The sequence below is a fragment of the Zonotrichia leucophrys genome, chromosome 2 (genome assembly GCF_028769735.1).
Source record: "Zonotrichia leucophrys gambelii isolate GWCS_2022_RI chromosome 2, RI_Zleu_2.0, whole genome shotgun sequence".
Classification (NCBI taxonomy): domain Eukaryota; kingdom Metazoa; phylum Chordata; class Aves; order Passeriformes; family Passerellidae; genus Zonotrichia; species Zonotrichia leucophrys.
Window position 1 is genome coordinate 21,171,667 of NC_088171.1, and position 19,654 is coordinate 21,191,320.

At 38.7% G+C, this 19,654-nt stretch overlaps 1 protein-coding gene across 2 annotated transcripts in view; it reads right to left on the reverse strand.

The window, feature by feature from the left end:
- Positions 1–19,654, reverse strand: part of LOC135443683 (macrophage mannose receptor 1-like) — a 31,439-nt gene that overhangs the window by 8,624 nt on the left and 3,161 nt on the right. For both annotated transcript variants that reach the window (XM_064704186.1, XM_064704187.1), the window contains exons 3-23: positions 19,125–19,298; positions 18,073–18,237; positions 17,672–17,788; positions 17,290–17,433; positions 15,722–15,904; positions 15,378–15,532; positions 14,490–14,603; positions 13,673–13,788; positions 12,695–12,843; positions 12,067–12,269; positions 11,571–11,692; positions 10,050–10,137; positions 9,215–9,359; positions 8,723–8,758; positions 8,465–8,634; positions 7,552–7,619; positions 5,783–5,883; positions 4,388–4,530; positions 3,335–3,449; positions 1,913–2,061; positions 309–411 (exon numbers count right to left, since the gene is read on the reverse strand). In XM_064704186.1, coding sequence (XP_064560256.1) covers positions 309–411; positions 1,913–2,061; positions 3,335–3,449; positions 4,388–4,530; positions 5,783–5,883; positions 7,552–7,619; positions 8,465–8,634; positions 8,723–8,758; positions 9,215–9,359; positions 10,050–10,137; positions 11,571–11,692; positions 12,067–12,269; positions 12,695–12,843; positions 13,673–13,788; positions 14,490–14,603; positions 15,378–15,532; positions 15,722–15,904; positions 17,290–17,433; positions 17,672–17,788; positions 18,073–18,237; positions 19,125–19,298 — 2,760 coding nt within the window. The remainder of the gene's footprint in view (positions 1–308; positions 412–1,912; positions 2,062–3,334; positions 3,450–4,387; positions 4,531–5,782; positions 5,884–7,551; positions 7,620–8,464; positions 8,635–8,722; positions 8,759–9,214; positions 9,360–10,049; positions 10,138–11,570; positions 11,693–12,066; positions 12,270–12,694; positions 12,844–13,672; positions 13,789–14,489; positions 14,604–15,377; positions 15,533–15,721; positions 15,905–17,289; positions 17,434–17,671; positions 17,789–18,072; positions 18,238–19,124; positions 19,299–19,654) is intronic.

Genomic DNA, 19,654 nt, shown 5'->3' on the forward strand with positions numbered 1-19,654 from the left:
AAAGACAATTCACTCAGCCACCTTTGATTGCTAAAAGTAGTAAACTACATGATGATACATAGTTCTATTTTGTTGTTGTTGTTGCTGTTGTTATTTACTGGTCTAGTTTTTGAAATAGAAAAAAATTAAGAGATTTTCTCCAAAGAAATAAAATGTGTGATCATCTTGTTAAAACGGTCCATAACGCATGTGATACTGTCATTAATTTCACTTGGGTTAAGGCAGAATTACAGGAAAGTCACTTTTAGCACCAGTTTGAAATTACCACAATAAATCAGGTCTACTAGAAAGTGTGAAAGAAAACTTACCAGAACTTTTTTGGCAGATGTAACTTTTGCTTGCTTTACACCCTTCATCTTTCCATTTCCCTGCCTGTTCAATAGGGTTCTTCATCAAAAAGACACAATCATCCTCCAAGACAAGTGAGATTAACAAGAAAAAAATGTGGGTAGGTAGGAAGCATTCCTTCTTCTGGATGCACAGACTCATGCATCACATACAAGCACATACAGAGGAATAATATGAAGTTCATACTACTCATACAACCAATGGTCAGACACATTGTATGGCAATAAGCCTTTGCAACTCAGCCCCAGGAAAGTCTGCCCTTGGATGATGGAGGGAGCTGCAAAGCAGAGCACAGAGGCAGGAGGATGTGTCTGGGCCACCTGGGTGTACACAGCCCTGAATGTGTGTGCCTGTGTGTGGGTTCCCGTGTGTGTGCTGGGGCTGGCCCACAGGTCTGCTGCTGTTTTCTTGGAAGTTGTGGGGAATTGCCCCTCAGCACTGAAGCTTACCTGGAGGGCCGAATTCCTCCTTCTGCTCCAGTTCAGGACTGGGAAGCAAAGTGGTCACCACAGTGCATAATGTAGAGGCAGTTTCTCCTTTTGTTGAAGAAACTCGCACACCCTTTCTGCTGCATTTCCGACCCTTTACCCTCCTCCTCTCCTCCCACACCGTGAGAAGATGTGGCTTGGCCTCCTGCAGGAGGAGGCAGTAGCTGTCCCCCCCTTGCCTCAATTTAACTTATGCAACCTCCAAACCCCCTTCTGGCCCTAGCCCAGGTCTTGTCTGCAAGAGGCAGAAGTTGTCCGTGCAGTGATTTCTGGAGGGGAATGGTCACAGCCTTCTGCAGAAAGCGCAGGCATGTGTGAGATGGGGAAGCCCTGGAGACTCCAAAACCCAGCTCTAACCGGGTGGTAGCTGGACCTCAAGAACCTTTTTCCATTTTAACTGAATGTGAAGCAATATTCTTAATGAAAAGAGAGAAACTTGGTAAAGCTAGCACAGGGGTATAGAAACAATACTATTGAGCAGTATTTTACCTTGGCTATTTCATAATTACTGAGTAACACTAGGTTTTGTCTTTAATTACACACAAAAGGTATAGAGATGCCAGAAGTTTCAAAGCATAGAGAAAGGATTTTTCAAAATGAAGATTAGAGGAAGATAAAAATTAGAAAGGAAAACCCAGACTCCCTCTTCTGAGTATTTCATTCAATGCATTTATCTTGACAGGCCCGGTGCCAAGAAATGTCAATGCATGTAATTATCTGAGTATTTTCATCAAATCTAAATAACACTCACTGCATCCCAAAATTATATAGTTTATGCTATGGTTAATTTGAATATCTCAATGAATCATGGTAAAGTGAGGGAAATTGCTCACATGTCTGAGTTTTGCACAATTCTTCCAAACCTCTGTCTGGACTCATACAGAACCATGACAAATACAGAAGCTGAAAAAAAGTGTGTACATACATCTCCCACACTGATACTCTGCTTTTAAAAAGCAATGAGACTAGAAAAAATCTTCATAAAGGAAAAGACAGATATACAATTGTAGCTACATACATTTTGCTCATCTACCAAAGTTGTAATGTTTAAGTGACAAACAGAAATTGATGCTTACCATGCTATAATAACTTCGGGAACCTTTGGCCCAGTTTGTATAGTCTACTGGGCTTCCATCTGTCCACAAGTATGTGTGCTCCTGATTTATGTCGTTCAGCCCAATCCAAGCATCAGTTGCAGCATTTTTTAACAGGGACATAAGGAAAGCTGAAGGGAAAGAAGAAAAATGGTATAAAGAAGGAAACTGAATGGACTCTTCCCCACTGTCACAGACCTTGGAGTGCCTGAAACCAGGATGATGAGTTTTCTCTTTATAATAAGGTGCCAATCTCATAACAAAAATAAAATTTATATATATTAACGGATATTTAACATCAGTCATCTGAAGTTAAAATTGGAAAAAAGTGTATACAAATTCAAGGATGGGCAAATTTTTAATGAAACAGGAATTTATTTGTACACTCTTCTATGTTGTTCATCATCTGAGGAAGCATGGAAAATGTTCCAATATATTACAGAAATTAACATGAGTACAGTAAGCCTTGGCAGAAATCGAGTCCACTGAGTGTGCACTCCCTTTCCTTGTTTGGTTAATTCTTTTTTATCCTGATGTAATAACTTAATTTCTAAACAGGCATAATACAAAATAAACCTTACTTAGTAACCAAGTATGTATTTACCAAGTATGTATGAATTTGTGGAATACCAGATGCTGCTCTCCTTAATTCCTACCAAGACTGACTTTCCACTGAAATAATCTCCTTCCTCTGCTACAAAAAAGACATTTAAAACACTAGCACTGATGGAGTGAGGTAGGAGATCCACGTGCATCCCTCAGGACCTGAGTCAGCACATCTCCCAAGCAAACATGAGGCCTCTTAAAACATTTGCAACATGCTGAGCAGCCAGAGCAGCAGGTGCTGAGGTGCAGCAGAACAAGGGGAACAGGGAGAAGCTGGGACTCCAGCACTGGAGCCTTCTCCTGCCTGAGGATGTGTCCTCCACTGGCATCTACAACATCTGCTCAGCAGCTATGTGCCCAGTGATTTGGGTTTGGATATTACTCCTTTTCTGTGCCATTTGGGCATAGAATCATAGAATCATGGAATCATAGATTCTACTAGAGGTGGAATCCATGAGGTGACGTTCCGCCAGAGATGGATGTCACCTCAAGGATCAGGTAGTTTCTTTAAAAAAAAAAGGGGGGTCATTTAATTATATGACAAGACTCTAATTTAAAAAAAAATAACATTTCAGCAGCATGTCCTATATTAGCCTCCAAACTATGACTTTAAGATTAAATCAAGACACTAAAACCTGTGCAAGCATTTTTCCAAAGGTGCAATTTCTCATTCAGCATAAATTTGTATTGATATGGGATAAATAACTGCATATATGGTAGAAGCTCTAACATATTTTTAAATCTTTTTATCAGAAATTAATGATGTGTCATCATTGTCAAAACATTGGTACATTATACCTTGCTCTTCTTTTTTTGATATAGTAGCCAGATTTCCTCCAAGATCAATGCAGTTGTTTCGTGCAGCATGCCATGTCAATGTCTCATTTTCATTAAAGCCAAAGACTTTAAAACACTGAAAAAGAGAAGTGTGCCAAATCTGAATCTAGATGCTGTTTTAATTTCTGATGAAAACATCTCTGTTTGTAGCAAACAAAATAAACTGGATATTTTATGTAAAAGGGGAGGTTAGCTAATTTAGCAGTACTTTCTAGCTTGTCTTTAGGTTTAAGTGACAGAGGAGATCTGTACTAGAAAATGAGTATAAAATCCAATATTTTTCCATATATTTAAAAGAAGGGATATGTCAGTCTACTGATCTCAGCAGAAATTGCATTAAACCTTCTGAGCATAATTCTGAGATGTGACCATGAGAGGAATGCTGAAGAAGACCTCAGAAAAGAAAAAGGATAAGATATGTTATTGAAGCAAAGTACCTCATCTTCTGTTGTCCTATTTGTTAAACAGGATTTGGTTCTCACACGAAAATCACAGAAAGAAAAATATTCTGACATTGTAAAGAAAACCATGAATTTATCATTTCTTGTAATATGATCTTATGAGGTTTAAGTCATTAGACAGCTTTGTCAGAGTCAAGCAACCCAAATGTGCTACCTAAAGCATGCAACTGAAAAGTCAAGCTGTTAATTTGTGGAAAATTGTGAAAAATGGAAGGTGGGCAGAAGTGGTGTAAAAATACTTAGGGAAGAGTCAAGGGAAAAGACCATGAAGCTCCTCTTCCAGGAGAAGAGGACCAGAGAGAGATTTTAGCTTGAGATAGCAGCATGAAATGGAAGACACTGCATTTTTGACCTTTCCTCAGGACTGGGAGAGAGAAGGGAAAGGAAGACAACAGCCATAGATCTCAAACAAAGGATCTCTATCAAGCTGAAATATTTTTGCTCAACCAAATTTGTGATAACTAAAAACCCTGCTAAAACTGAAAAATTGATTTGAAGATTTTTTTCATTCTTCTCTTTTAAAAATACAATATATTGGCATTTCATACTGCACCTTGTTATCAAAGAGGAGCCAGTCTTCCGCACACCCACCCTTTGGTGGTGGTGAGGTGGGAGCAACAGTTGGGCGAACAGTGTTGTTAAGCCTTTCACAGATGAATAACTCAACACTGCCACAGTTGATATCATTCCATGTACCTGAAAGCAAATTAGAATTAGAACAAAACAAAAAAAAAAAAAAAGCAAACAAGACTGAAATGAAAAGTGTCCTTTCCTAAAGAAAATCTATTGTAGGAAGCAAAACTGGTTGCAGCATTTGTGTTTTGCTCCCCTAGGAACAATAATTTATTGTATGTCTGTTTCTTCAAAATATTCATGTTTCCAGCAAAATTTAGAATACAAATAATTTGTCTAGAAACAGAGATATTTCAATATTTCAAAACCATTGCATTAACAGAGGGGAGTTTTAGTTCAAATGCTTAAATCCTTTGAGATCTGTAAAGTCTCTGGAATTGTTCTGTCCATATAAGGCACTCAGTTCAGGGTGCCTTCCTACCTGAGCTTCTCACACTCCTGGAGTTTTCTGGTATATTTTCTGCCTATTGGAGTGTGATTCAAGATGATAACATTAACATCATCATTCCCATTTTACAGATCAGGAATGAATAAGAAAATTACATATGTTTCATTGGCTGCTGACATTTACAGGTAACTACCTACAGCAGAATTTTCCACTCCTAATGCTTAATGGAGATATTGTAATTTTAATTCAGAAAAGTTAAGGATATGACTCATCATACCTGAAAGAAGGTTTCCAAAACAGGACATAATATTTACTCCCCAAAAGTGTCCATATCCTTCCATTCACCTCTAAGAGAACCTTGAAAAATCACCTCAGCTATAGATTTTGAGACCAGAAATGTTTAAAAGTAGAAGAGATTTACTGATCCAAAAAAAGACTAAGTTCTTGGCTAGTATAAACACAATTGCTTTCAGTTCTCTGTATTAATGTATATTAAAGAATAATAAATTTTCTTTTCATTAAAATCTTGTATAACATTGCTTAAAAATAATAATCCAAGCCATGGCCAAACCCTCATTTTTTAGGAACTGCACAAATGAAAGCAGATAGCTAATATCCTGGGGAGGTGGGCATAAAATGGACAGAGGAAAGAGGACAAAAAATGCTGACTCTATCTGCCAATTGTCTGATACTTACCTGATTTATTCACTCAGAAATTTTCTTACAAAATTGCAGGTGTTAGCTACATGAGTTCCATTTTTTTTTTAAGTATCTATATAAAGAAGAGACTACAATTCGTTTTCCTTTGCTTTTTTGAACATTATGAATCATCAGCCTGCTCAGTATGATAACCCACCCAGCCCTGCCCACACAGCCCTCCCAGGCCTAAGGCACATTGTGCAGATTGAATGTTGTTACAGCACCCACCTGTATGGGTATACATGACCACACAGTTTTCATCATTATTTGCAAAATTGGGTTCATTTGGAGCCCAGGCAACATAGTTCACTGATGTTCCATCCATCCACCTGAAAGAAGTAATTTGAGGGAATTATAATTCTAAGTTGAACTAGTCAATATTTCTTTGCAAAGGATACATTTGAGTTTTGTATTTTAATTTTTGTGTATTATAGCTTAAAAACACGTTTTCATCTGTTTAAAGGAAACCAAGACCTTCCGCTTGGAATTAGTGAAAAATATTTTCTTATCAACTGCCTACAGTGTTGACTCAGACCAGGTCTGAACAAATCATCTTCACTGGTGGTCCCAGCTTGTCTTGGTCTCTAAGCACTGATGGAGTGCTGGAAATGCACCAGTCAAGGACTTGACCTGGATTTCTCTGGAGCACAGAAACAGACACTTGAGCTTATTTTAGCAATTTCCTGGGTGAAAAGCAATAATATAAGTTCTTGTAGGGTAAGAAAGTGTCTTGAACCATATACTGGGAACCCCTTGGAAGCATTTTGTTAAGCATGGGAAATCTTTAATGTTATTTACCTATTTGCTGTTTTTTCCAATTATGCATCAATTGATTCTTAGTTTAACGGTTCACAAGTTTATTTTCAAAAAGTGGCCAAGAAAAAAGTGAAAAGGCCTCAGTGTGCCGGAAGTCAAGTGATGAATCAGACAAGACTGACAATCTTCAGATAGTTACACCTCCTGGACAATTCAATGTTTTTCCAATTTTGGAGACTGAGTAAGTACATGCATGCTTTTGGAAGTAAATTACAGATTAGGAGTCCATCAGGATGCCTAGCTGCTTGCAAACCTCCTGAGTCAAATTAGAAAAACCAGCACCTAATAAACCAGGAGAAAGAATACACAGCAAATAGTGGCACCTTCATCCAACAGGGAAGAGAATGAAACTAGTGAGGGAACAAGGGAGGACTGGGAAAACAACAATCATCTGAGCAGTGAATGTGATGTAGAAAGCAGAATCTCCAGGATCTGAAACTAAAGAGTCTCTGTGGTTTGTGGCCAACAAAGACAACCTGTGACAACAGAAGAAAGACTAAAATGAAGAGGCTGAGACTCATCTGACCAAGCTTTGAATCCCGGAATAATGCACTAGAAAAAGTAGCAGTGGGAGAGAAGAATGCCACAGGAGACGTGTCTGCAACACATGCAAGGCTCCAGGGGACGTTTAAGATAATTCCAGCGCACTTTGTTTCCAAAAACATTTGTAGAGGAGTAGCGACTCCATGTCACCTGAAACTGTCCTGCCCTGAACTCTGAGAGTAAAACCATCTGGAAAACCAAACAATCTGGAAAACCAAACAATCTCCAGGATTGCTACTTCACCTCTAAAAACCACTTTGGTGCTTCTCACTGCAGATTTCCAGGGTTCTTTTTCTTTGATCATTTCAACGTTAAGTAATGCCTACAAGTAGTATCTGGAATATGCTGAAGAGGTCCAACCAAATAAAAGAGGATGACGCCTCACTTACCGTGATACAACAACTTGGCCTCAGAACATGAAAGCAGGGTAAAGAACCAAAAGAGGTAAAAATTGATAGTGGAAATATGCTGCGTGAAGTGCTTTGCTGAGGAGCAGAATCCCATTTTAAAACCTTATGTGAGGACATAAACCTGTCTACAAGTTGTATTAGTCATTGGATTTCAATTGTCTCCTAGAGCCAACCATGTTAAATGTGAATACATTATGAGTCTGACAAAATTAATTTGTTTTTACTTACCGGAATGTTCTGTCAAGGCTCACACTTAAGCCAATGTAGAAGTGGTTCCCCCAGTCTTTATAGAAAATCTAAAACAAACAAAAAATTTATTTAGCTGTAATAAAACAGATTTCAAATAAAATTTTAAAAAAGTTCCAAAATGCTGTAGTTGCTGTTGCTCCATTGCATAGTATGTAATGTGCAGGGATTTGCTGGAATTATGTGCCCAAACTGCAAAATGCAAAATTTTCCGCTAATTTTCAGTATATAACTAGGGGAAATTTTAAAAAAACCTAGCAGAAAAACAAAACCAACAACAACCAAAAAAAGGTGCGAGTTATCTGAAAAATAAATTGAGAGAAAAGGCTATGTTAAGCAGGCAAGAATGACCTCTTAAGCAGGCTTATAGCAATATTTTGGAGAGTTTTAGGAAAACATTGTGAGAATTTGCTGAAAGGCTCCCAGTTAATCATGGGGGTTTGTACTTAGTCGTGTGGAGGAAAGAATGTAATAAAATTTGATTTTATTTTATTCCAAAGCAGTATATCATCACCAGGCCATTCCTTTGCTATAAGACAATATCCTAACTTAAACCTTTTGCTGCCAATATGAGATCTACTTTGACAAAGAGCTGTTATTGAATTCTGTGAAAAGAATGAGTTAAAAAAAAACCATAATTAGTAATTGCAGCTTTCAGTTAAACAGAGCAAAGTCTTTGAAATTTGGACCCTGAGAATTTGTCTATGTATAGCAAGTTATTAAAATAATTATTATAATAAAGCTTTTAAGTAGATAAGCCAATGAAAGGATGAAAGGTGTACTGATTTTTATTTTTATGATGGGGACAACTTTCTAATATTTCCCAAACCAGATGAAAAAAATGTGCCTCAGTTCACAGAAAATGGTGCATTTTTCAAACAAACATGTTTCTTACATATTTCCAGAGAAAATTTTTTTCAGTTTCACTCTCAATGACAACAAGGTCACCACCATTATTCTTGCAAAAGTCTCTGGCTTTTTGCATAGACTTCGCTTCTCTGCTGAAGTAGTATTCCTTGTGTTTGTATATTATCCAGTCATCTTCACCCACAGTATATTCATAATCTGCAAATGAAAACATTAATTATCTGTAATATAAATTAACTTCATTACATGTTAATTAATTTTTTTTCATTGGATGCACAAGACTTACTGAATGTGGAATTAGGCTCTGGTTTTGGTGAGGTTCCTGCAATATAAATCAATATTTTAGTATATTATGTTTCTCAGCTCTCTCTCAATTATATTTACACAGTAATCAGCATTTTAATTTCAAATAATCCTAAGGGTTACTCAGTATATGCTTATTTTTGTAACAGAATTTCTCAGAATATCTGAAAAAAAAGGGCTACATTCAGCAAACAGCATGTTAAAGCTCATCATAAGTTAAGCTTACAGAAACTGCCCAACTTTAGGCTGTTGTGTTTCTCTTCCCCAACATACTGTATATACCTTCCAAACCTGCCAGTATATTTCATGGATTAATTAATAGTTTTCAACTGCCTATACTGAAATTATACATATAAACTGTTTTATTGTGACTGATGGCACAGCTGTCTCTAACACATGTAGATAGTGTGATCTGACCTGGGAAGGATGTTCTCATCTACCTCTAAAAGTTGATAAAGAGACTAAGTTATCTTACCTTTTTTAATTTGGCAAGCAAAGTCAAGCATGTGTTCACAAAATAAATCATTCCAGTTCATATTGAGATAGCCAGTAAACACACCACATTTTTCATTCCCATCATAATTGTTTGGTTCTCCATGTGACCATTTTTCAAAATTTACCTGCAGGGAAAACACAACTTTGTTACTATTTTCTTTTTAAGAGGAAACAATCACTCTGTTAAAGAAGAATGTACTTCATTTGATTTCATGGTTCATCTTGTTTTGTAATGCCAGACCTTTTAAGGAGAAGTGCATGACACTTGAATAGAACAATCATTAATCTATGTGTTTATAAGCCATGTTGGTAAATCAGAAGTTCTTGCCCTATTTGTTACCAGGAGAGTTGATGTTCTGCTGTCAAGCTCTAAAAAGGAACCTGTTCTCTGATTTCTGGGTTTTTTGTCCTGCTCAGATGTTCCAACCCAAGACAATCCATTGGTGCTGCCATGGCCTTGGGCCTGGCAGATCTTGATTCACTTAAGACAATGAGGGCAGCAAAGCTGAGCTGGTGTAGATGTACAAAATTATTTATTGCATTTATTGCAAATGATGAATGGGAATATAGAGATTAGACCAATCAGACTTGCTTGAAACAGGAGCTAGACTCCATCACCTTTCATTACTGTAAATGCTGTGTTTTTATCTACTACTATGAATTATTAGAAGATTTTACACTAATTCCTACAAAGGAATCAGGTGCTAAAGACTTAAGGTTACGTGTATTTTATATAGGAATTATGAGAGCTTTCTGCCAAGAGAGACATAAAAAAGAAAGAGTCAAAAAGCTAGAATAACAAATTATTTACTCACTGGTGAGCCATCACTCCATGTAAATCCACTGTCAGAGTCCAAGGCACTTAAACCCATCCAGTAAGAATAGTGAATATAACCTCTGTCTCTGAATGATTACAAATAGAGAGAATCAGACACACCATGAAACAGAGAAGGGTAATGTACAGCTTTATATTATTGTCAGCACACATGATACTCTAAGTATAATTTGAGACAATTTTATAAAGTAATCATTCAATTGTCGTGGGGGGAAAAACAGCCTGGCACTACATGTGCCAGGAAGCAGTGAAACACAGAACTTCATGGGAAAGATCACAAAAGCCCTGAGTGCACAAAAACTGAGTTAAAAGAAAATATATTTAAAGGTCTTGGTTCCACTAAGTAGCTTAGGCATTCAAATTCAGACCTGCCTGCACTCATGGATTTGATTTAAACATGTATACAAGCATAACAATAGGTCAGGCTTTTCTTAGTCTTCCAATTTCCCCCTTACTTAAGGTAGGAAACCAGCACAAAACATTATTTTAATCAAGAGTATTTTATCTACTGATCAGCTACAAATGAGATAAGATTGTGGTAGTGTGTTGTTAAGTTTCTTGTGTTATTCCCCCAATTTATGTATTGTTCTCCCCTATTATGTGTAAAATGGTTTCGTTTCCCCAGTTTTTCCCGCCACTGCTAGCCTGTCAGCTAAGTTGCTATAGCAACTGCTATTCATAGTTGCCGATATGTATTTGCCCCTCCCCTGGTTTCCCTTATAAGTGAAAGTTGTTTCCTCCCTGTCCAGTCAATCACTCCCTTCCTCCTCCCAGGTTTCGAGAACCTTCTCCTCTCTGGAGATGGTGGTTGGCTGGGGTCCCAGGACACCTCCTTTACCTTTTGATTATTGGTCTCCATGGAGTGTCAGTTCTGTGAAGTTCATCCCCTCACCTTTCCCGATTGGCTCTGTCTGTACCCACCCCCCTTGCTTTATAATCCTGTTTTCACCCCCTATGAAAAAACTTTTTCCCGGATGGTTTCCCGGTGTTTGGATGCGGCATCACCGTCAATAAACCGATGTTTAACCCCCGGGAAATGGTCAGTTCCGTTCCTCTCATATACCAGCGAGGTACGCCAGTCCGCAGCCAGCACAGCCCGAGGCCATCAGACGCCGGAAGGGTGCTGGCCAGAAATTGCAGAGGGGCGTCGGCCTTTCGCCCTCAGCTAGTCGGATTCTAAACTTCGAGCCACATACCTACCCCTCCGCATAAGATAATCTGTTTTATCTCTTTGAATTAACTTCAGTTAAAATCAATTTTGATGATTCTTCTTTCAATTTTGTTTATGTTCAGGCAACTTTAGTGCATAGCACCAGCTTCCCAGAGGTGTGTCAAGAAAACTTTTTAACTCACATCTTTTTACCCATTTTTTTCCTGCCACCATTTACACCATCTTTGTAAAGCAGAAACTGATCATCAGAAATCCTTCATGTCTTTCAGAGCGGCATTTTTTAAATTTTTTTCTTCTTCTACTTAAATGATGGACTTTGCAGATACTTACAGTCTAGCTATCAGGTTTTGTTCTTCTTCACTGTGGATGCATGCAAGATCTCCTCCAATAGTTCTGCAAAAATCTCTTGCTTCAAACCACGTTTGCATTTTTTCCCTTCCTCCGTGAAAAATCTATAGAAAGCGGGCAATTAAATACTGTATTGGATATTGCAGATATTTAAAAACACAAACATGGTCTTCTGTCTTGCTTCTGATTTTCTGGTCTCATTCTATTACTGACTATTTAATTGTTTAACCATTTGACCTATGGTTGTCTATCAAATTTGATTATTGCTTTTCCTGTCATCGCAGAGTTCCTGTGACTCCAAACTTCATACACATACAACGTTTTCCTACATTTCCCAGCCACACCTCTTGGGGATGGCTGGAGACATATTACCACAGACTGTCTGTCAAGTAGCAGGGTAAAATCTACCTTCCACGCATGAACAAAATATATTCTTATTTAAATGGCAAACACTTGCATTCAGAAATGAAACACCTACTTTGAAGCAGAAGCTGCTCTTAGAAACAGACTGCCATCCCTCTGGGCAAAACAGGAGAGGGGATGTTGTTGGAGGAGGAGGAGGGGGAGTGATTCCCTCCACCAGCTGCTTGCAGAGAAATGTGTTTGTCTCTTCACAGTTCAAAATATCCCATAATCCAGCTGAACGTCCTGTTGCCATGGCCACGCAGCCTGTCTCCTCTCCTTCATGAGACATAAAGTTGTTAAATCTTATTGATGACTACATCTTCTCAAAATATCTGCTGCTTATTTAAGAGTAACCTGTTCCTGCTGTGTTTGGATACCAGTAGCTCACAATAGCTCATATTCCTTCCTATTAATCATTAAAAGATTTTTGTAATGTAACTTTATTTTATGTTATGCTAGGAGTTACTTAAAAATATCCATCAAACAACAAAAAACCTAATGATACCAACAGACATGCAGTCCCAAGTGATCTTCTAGCAAGAGTTGCCACAATCCCTGATCTATCTCTTTAGCACAAATAGAAAGCAGCATTACCCTTTCTGCTGCTTTATGACAGAGAGTTTCTAAACCACTTTTTAGCTTTCAAACCCTCACCTTGTCATTCCCGAGAGCAGGACCTCAATGGCCCCTATGGCACTTACCAGGCATTCCCACATTCCAGTGAGTGAAGCTGACGGGATCTCCATTAGCCCACTTGAATGTCCCCTGTTCTTCCACATCTGAAAGACCAATCCAGAAGTATTTTTCTGGTTTGAATCCAATTATGGAGGTCAGAAAAGCTTGTTCATATCTGCAAAGAGTAAGCACCAAACTGTTGTATCACATTTTATCAGAATTTATTCATTGAAAAGAGCAGAGGGGATGTTGTTGGATGTTGGATGTTCAAACAGTTCATGGTAGCAAATCTGGTAAATTTAAGGTGACTTGTCAATATATACGAAACGAAGCAAGGGTAATTGTCTTCATTTTATAGTTCTAATTATCATACAAAATAATTTTCCCTTATATTTTCCAATGTAAATTATATCTAGAATTTAAGATGATTCTATTTACCTTTTATACTGTGCAATGAACACAAGACAAATAATACTTAAGGTAATGCATATATATTTCTCATTCTGTACAAATAAGAGCTACAGTATTTTACTGAGCTGTATGATAAGTTCTAGATCTTTAAATCTTGTTACTGTGGGGGAAAAAAAAATCTATTTTTATTCTAAAATTCTTCCAGATCTGGCTGTTGCAAAGAAATAAATTAAAGGCTGAAAAGCTTGAACCCAAGAGAAATAAATAGTTCCATGTTTATCTGTCTAGTTTAATTCAAAAAGTTTGAAAACAATCTGTCGGTCTGGGGTTGTTGCGCAGGTGACCCAAATTTTTAATTCCCATAGGCAACAACAGTGTAAGTGTAGTAGCAATCACCTGAATGTTTGTATTGATGACCCTAAAGACCCTGATGTATTATGTAATACTTGGTCAGCTCTACCTTAAATTTTCCTGGGAGAGAGAGGTGTCACACTAAACAGACATTATGAATACCTGCTAAGTAAGAAGAAATTTCTATTTAATTCTTCCATCCTGGTTACACATGTTATAGGACAAGAATTATGTTTCCATACCTGTCTCTTACAGTAGCCAGGTAACCTTTGTTTTCTTCACAAACTTTTTTTGCACCTGAAAATGTTGTTGGCAGCTGCACCAAGGAGTAGCAGTAAAAGCCATGCTTCATCCAGCCCTGTCAGTGTAGAACAGAGATGTGCAGAGAGGCTGTCAGATTCCATGTCTTTGTGCACTTCCAAAAGCCACACTAGTACCGCACGCAAGTCATAACTAACCCAAAGGCCATGAAAGGAACCAAGGGGATAATCAAACATAGCCTTTGGGACAATAACTCCATGTCTTGTCCCTGGATACAGCACACACCAAGGGTCTTTGCAAACAGTGAGCCATGGTTATGCCTTGGGGCTGGCAGCCACAGCCACTTTGCAGCTCCCTGTGTAAAGCTTGCTCTGCCTCCTCATTGCATTAGCAGCTGTTACAAGAGCTTACAACCTGCAAAACAGTCATCTCAAATATTCCTGATTCCTGTGGCAGACTGATGGAGCTGAGGAGGCATGCCGCCCTTGACATGTGTGTTACACCCTGAAAAGATTGCTCTGCGGAGAGTGGCTTTTATGGGGGCAGTGATCAGTTCTGCAGGAGGAGAGAGCTGAGTTTAAATACACTCATAAGGAAACACAAAAAATAAGTCAATCTACATTTCATTTAATAAAGCAAAAGTTTCCCTATTGGTCCAAGAAGTATCAATGCCTATGAAATTAACAGCTTTCTAGGCTCCACCAAGAACAGTCAAAATCATTTACTTCTGTTGTAGTTATTATCATGGGAGTGAAAGTAATACACAATCACCTTTTACTGCTTTTGTTTCACACTTACTTTCGGGCAGCCTGGGTAAGTGACTTCAGCTTCCCCTGGTTCTTCAGCCAAGGGTTTCCTTTTACAGATGTAGCCAAATTTCATATCACAAGCACTGTCAGCCCAGGATCCATCCTAAGTATTGTAAGAAGAAACCACAAAGAGAAGTGAAAGCTAGAGACAATTCAGGTCCAACAAGAATATCCATCCTCAGAAAGAACTCTTCTGTCTTCCTATGGCTGAGACTGCTTCAGCTCTCTTCCTTGCCTTGGTTTTTTTCTCCAAAACTCCCAAATGCATATAGTAAGGGCCACATTTCCTTAGAGACGTGAGAATGTATCCATTAAAGATTCAGGGATTAATGAAAGCAGGAAAGAAACATTAGGTTCCTCTCTATTCTCACCAGCACAGCATCTATTACGGTCATATAACCAGATGACTATGGCAAGGAAGTGCTAGATAAACCAAATATAAAATATGAAAAACTGTCTTGTGTAAGTCATTTTCCATAACATTGCCCTTTTCTTTTTATAATAAGTAGAAAACAAAATAAAATCTGGGTTTGTGCCTCCAAAGTAACTCTAAAATCCATATATTTGAGTAGTTTTAGAGAAAAAATGAGAAAATCTGCGCTCCAAGAATCTACTAGTCTATGATCAGTCATGTTGCATGTGGATGATGAGTGATTTCAACCAATTTCAGATGGGAATTGCCTCAGAGAAGACAAAGTCTCCAGGCTTCTGGTGCATCACACAGCTTCCTAGACCTGGTCTTGAATATCCCTCCACAGCAACATATCCTAAATTAAACCTTAAACAGTATAAGATTTTTTGTTTTTAATCGTGAATGTTTTCATTTTAGGATGCAAAAGGCCAGAAGAAAGTATGAGAGTGGGGAAGGGATTTTTACCTGTCCCTTCATAAGGACACAGTCTGCCTTATTCCAGGTGTGGGTTGGCTCTCCATGGTGCCATTTGGTGTAAGTCACAGGTGTGCCATCACTCCATTCAAAGTACATTTGAATCCTGAAGTCACTTAGACCAATCCAGAGTTCATCATCTGGCTCTGGGAACACAAAGTTAATTGTAGGTATGGATATATCTTATAACGGAATAATTACAGCTCACACCCACTTTTGACTGAAGAACTTAAAAAAAAAAAACCACATGATTATAATGATTAAATGAATAATAGCAACAGCATAATCCTAGATTAAAAAAAAAAAAAAAGAAAGTGATCTTCAGGAATACTCACTGTACCCGAGCTGTGACACTGTGAAACTGTACTCTTCAATATTGTGAATGCTTGCCAGCTCTCCATCCTCTTTTCTACAGGAAGACTGGGCTTCTTTCCATATTTTTGGTGTTCTATAAATTCTGTAGCAATGACCTGCATAGGCCACCCATTCCCTGGGGCATTTAAAATGCTTTGAATCATCTAAAAAAAAAAATATGTTATTAATGAGACATTATATTCAGTGTCTTATTCACATCAAAAATAAAATTACCTGTGCCAATATGAATTTGAAATTTTGGAGCACATACTGAAAGAGAAGCCAAGGTCTGAGGGTACAAAGATTAACAAACAAATTTTTCCATCCTATTTGTGCTTGGAGCTCCCAAAAAACTGTTTTACAGGATTAAGTAAATACTGAGTAATTTGGCAGGCGAATGTACAAGGCACAACTCCACATTAAATCCCTGTCAGTGAGGCTCTGGATACAGCCAAGTTCTATAAAAAAGAGCCTCTTTTTCTACTCAGGGACTATATCTTGGTGAATTTTGTAGCTTTTCATATTTTTTTTCTGGAAACAGCAGGTGCTCAGGACCTGGCTGGGGCTCCTACACAGCCCAAACCATATATCAGAGAGTCCAGACACAATCACATTATACCAGAAATGTTATACGAGGCATTCCAGCTGCACAGAAATGCCACACACTTTGTTCAACACTGATTTCCTGGCATGAATTCAGTATGGCCAGCCCATCTTCCATTGCTTGGAAAGTTCCCCTGCTCTGCACCTACAGAGCAAACTGAAGAGGGGAGCATGTGTGGGAGATGTGTGCCCAGAATTGGTGTGTGGTCCTGCGCTGTCTGATGCTCCCTGGACATGGTTTGGAGCTGGGCAAATTGCAACCCTGAGCAACATCCAGACATGGTTTGATGGTAAGCAGGGTCAGAAACCTTTCCAAGTGAGCTACCTGGATACAGGCAGAAAGTACAGGATATGCATGCTCCCCTGAGGTGTACAATCTCAGATACTCATATATATTAGGGGAGGGAGGTACTGTGAAGTCAGTTATATGCTGGGAATTCCCAGGTAAGCAACTGCACACCTATTTCTTCACACAGCTAAGACCTAATCTGCCTCAAGTAAAGAGAGAGCTCAGCAGGGGAAAGGTTCCTGATGCATAGTCTGATTTTTTCCTTTCAGAATAGAACAAAAAATGTCACAGAGAGCAGGAGAGCATGACCTCTGGCTCACATCTTTTAACAGGACATAGGTTTAGAGTATATATCAAAACAGAGGATATTTATCAATATTTCATGGTCTGGATAACATGGCTAAACTGCTAATTGCCTTTTTCAGTATACCCTGGGCTCTTTTCCAAATTATGAACAACATTTAGAACAACATGAGCCAGATTTTAATTTTCTGGCTCATCTTTAAAATGAGCCAGAAAATTAAAATTATCTCAATATTTGACCCAGGTCAACAAGTGAAAGCCTTTTGTTTTGATAATATGTTGCCTTTTCATGTGTGACATCCTCCCAATATTTCTCACTGACTGTAAAAGCAGCCTTAGCTTTTGACAGTGTACCTGAGGCAATGGTGATAGAATCCAAGGAGGTATTTCTCTTCTGGCAGATATATCCCAGTTTCCGATCACACAGCTGGTTTTCCCATTTGCCATTCCTACCTTGGAAAGTCCCACATATTTTTCCAGATTCCACAGCGGGATTTCCTTTTAAAAAAAAGCAACAGAATCCCTCTGTTAACAGTGAAACTTTTCACCTCTTCACAGGAGGGAATGTGCAAGACCTTTGCAGCTGCAAAGCCACAGGGGTATTATTCTTTACAGTGAAAAATCCCAAGAGGTGTGACAGGGGAGCGTCACTGTGATGAAGAGGGGAGAGGAGGAGAGAGAAGGGGAGGAAATTTTGGCCCAGATGTTTATCATCATTTAAGAAAAATGCACTTACCTGGGGCCCAGTTGAGGTATCTGAAAGGACTTCCCCCAGTCCACTTCCAGCCACTGTCAAGTGCACCATAGAGACCGATCCAGAGCTTTGCATTGATGCCCAGGTCACTAGTGAGCCCTAAATGGCCAAAACAAATAGTCAGGTTTTAAATGGCTCTGATTTTTTTAAATTATTCAATAAAACTGGAAATAATATTTTAAAGCATGAGTAATATAATTTTTCAGTATAAGTTAGATTATTTCCATTATTTTAATACAGGGTTTTGTGAGAAGGACAACAGGGTCACTGGGACCTATTTTATGAGATAAATATAAGTATCCATGTTAAAGCCTTGGATCTGACTAACATTTTAAACAGTGCGGTTTTTATATTATTATTATTTTAGGGTATTTTTACCTTACCTAGTAAATACATTTCTTCATGAAGGTCTGTGATGCTCAATAATTCTGCATCCTGCTGCTGGCAGCTTTTTCTTGCTTGGTGCCATGTCAAAAGTGACTCTGAGTTTATCTGGTAGCGTGTTTCTGTCACAGGATTTGTTTTCCAAAAGTTACTGTGGGTGGTGTCTATAAAAAAAGATACCAGCAATTTGACAAGATAATCATGTTTACTAACCCAGAAAATAAATCTTTGATGCAGACTAAAACTATATAACTGTGATTTGATACTTTTTAAGTAGCTTTTGCCTCACATATATATACTTTGTCCATTCAGTATTAAAAATATTTCAATCACATAAGGAATTATTTATCCTCACAAACCTAGTTTTCCTACATTGACCCTGTTCCTTTTTATTTATGTAACTCACCTACTTCTCACATTTCAGTCCACATTAACCCACTCACTGATAAATTCTACCTCTGCAAGCATTTCTCTCTTCACTATGTAGAAGTTTTGGTCTTCACATCTGTGTCTTCCCTTCAGATCCATCTTATGCTCTTCTAGACCACCCAATAAAACAGAAATTGCCATTTCCACACAATTGTATGTGAAATGGGAATGAAAGGGCAGGGAATTTGGGTATGGAAGCACTGAAGGCAGGTGAGGATCACTGCCTTCAGTGTGTCCTGTACCCTTCCCTTCACTAAAGCCCTCCTGTCTCTCCTCCATCCTATAATACACCACAGTCTCCTGATAAATCTCACCTTCCTCATTCCACCGCACTTCCTTTTGCCTTGAAACCCAGTCCTAGGGGTTTCTTCTTCCTTTATCCATCAGTCCAGTCACCACCCTCAGAACACTCCCTGTAAGCACCACTCCTGGGGACACTGTAGGGCAGTGGGAGTGCAGAGCAGATGCCTCATGTCCTTGTGGCACCGCTCACCAGGGAACTGGGCAAGCCAGAATTCAGCTCACTGTCCATTGCTACTTCCACATCCAAGAGCATCTTGACCATGACAGTGCATGACACTTTTGCTCAACAGCTTTCCTGAGATTTTCATAAATAAATTACCTTTAGGTGGGCATTTTCCAAACAACTGGTCTTTATCAAAATCTGCAGAAGTTGCACACCAGAGAGAGTCTGCATCGTCCCTCCGAGGGATGCATTCAGCATACCACTTCCCCTGGTGCTTAAAAGGGAAGACACAGGGTGCACCAAAGGCATTTCCTCCCAGGGTATAGATGTCTATGGAGAAAAGCAGAGATCAGTACTCACAGTCAGCTGGCATCAGATGCTCACCACAGCGACACTCATGGCCAGTTTTCCATGGACAAACTGAGTCATTCAGGGCTCAACACACCAGTGCTTTGTTACCCTGAGCCTCTAAAGGTTGTGCCAGTCAGGTATGACTATGGCAAGATATTCAGAACTTAGACTCTCAAACATTTAATTGGGCCCCAAACTAATTTCTGTATAACTTTGTCATGCCATTGCTTTCTGGACTATTGTGTCAGAGGTCCCTGTGACTCAGCTTTTCCCATGACATACATACTTCTGTCCTTAGATAATATATATGTATTTATTCTTTTTTTTCCTCTTCA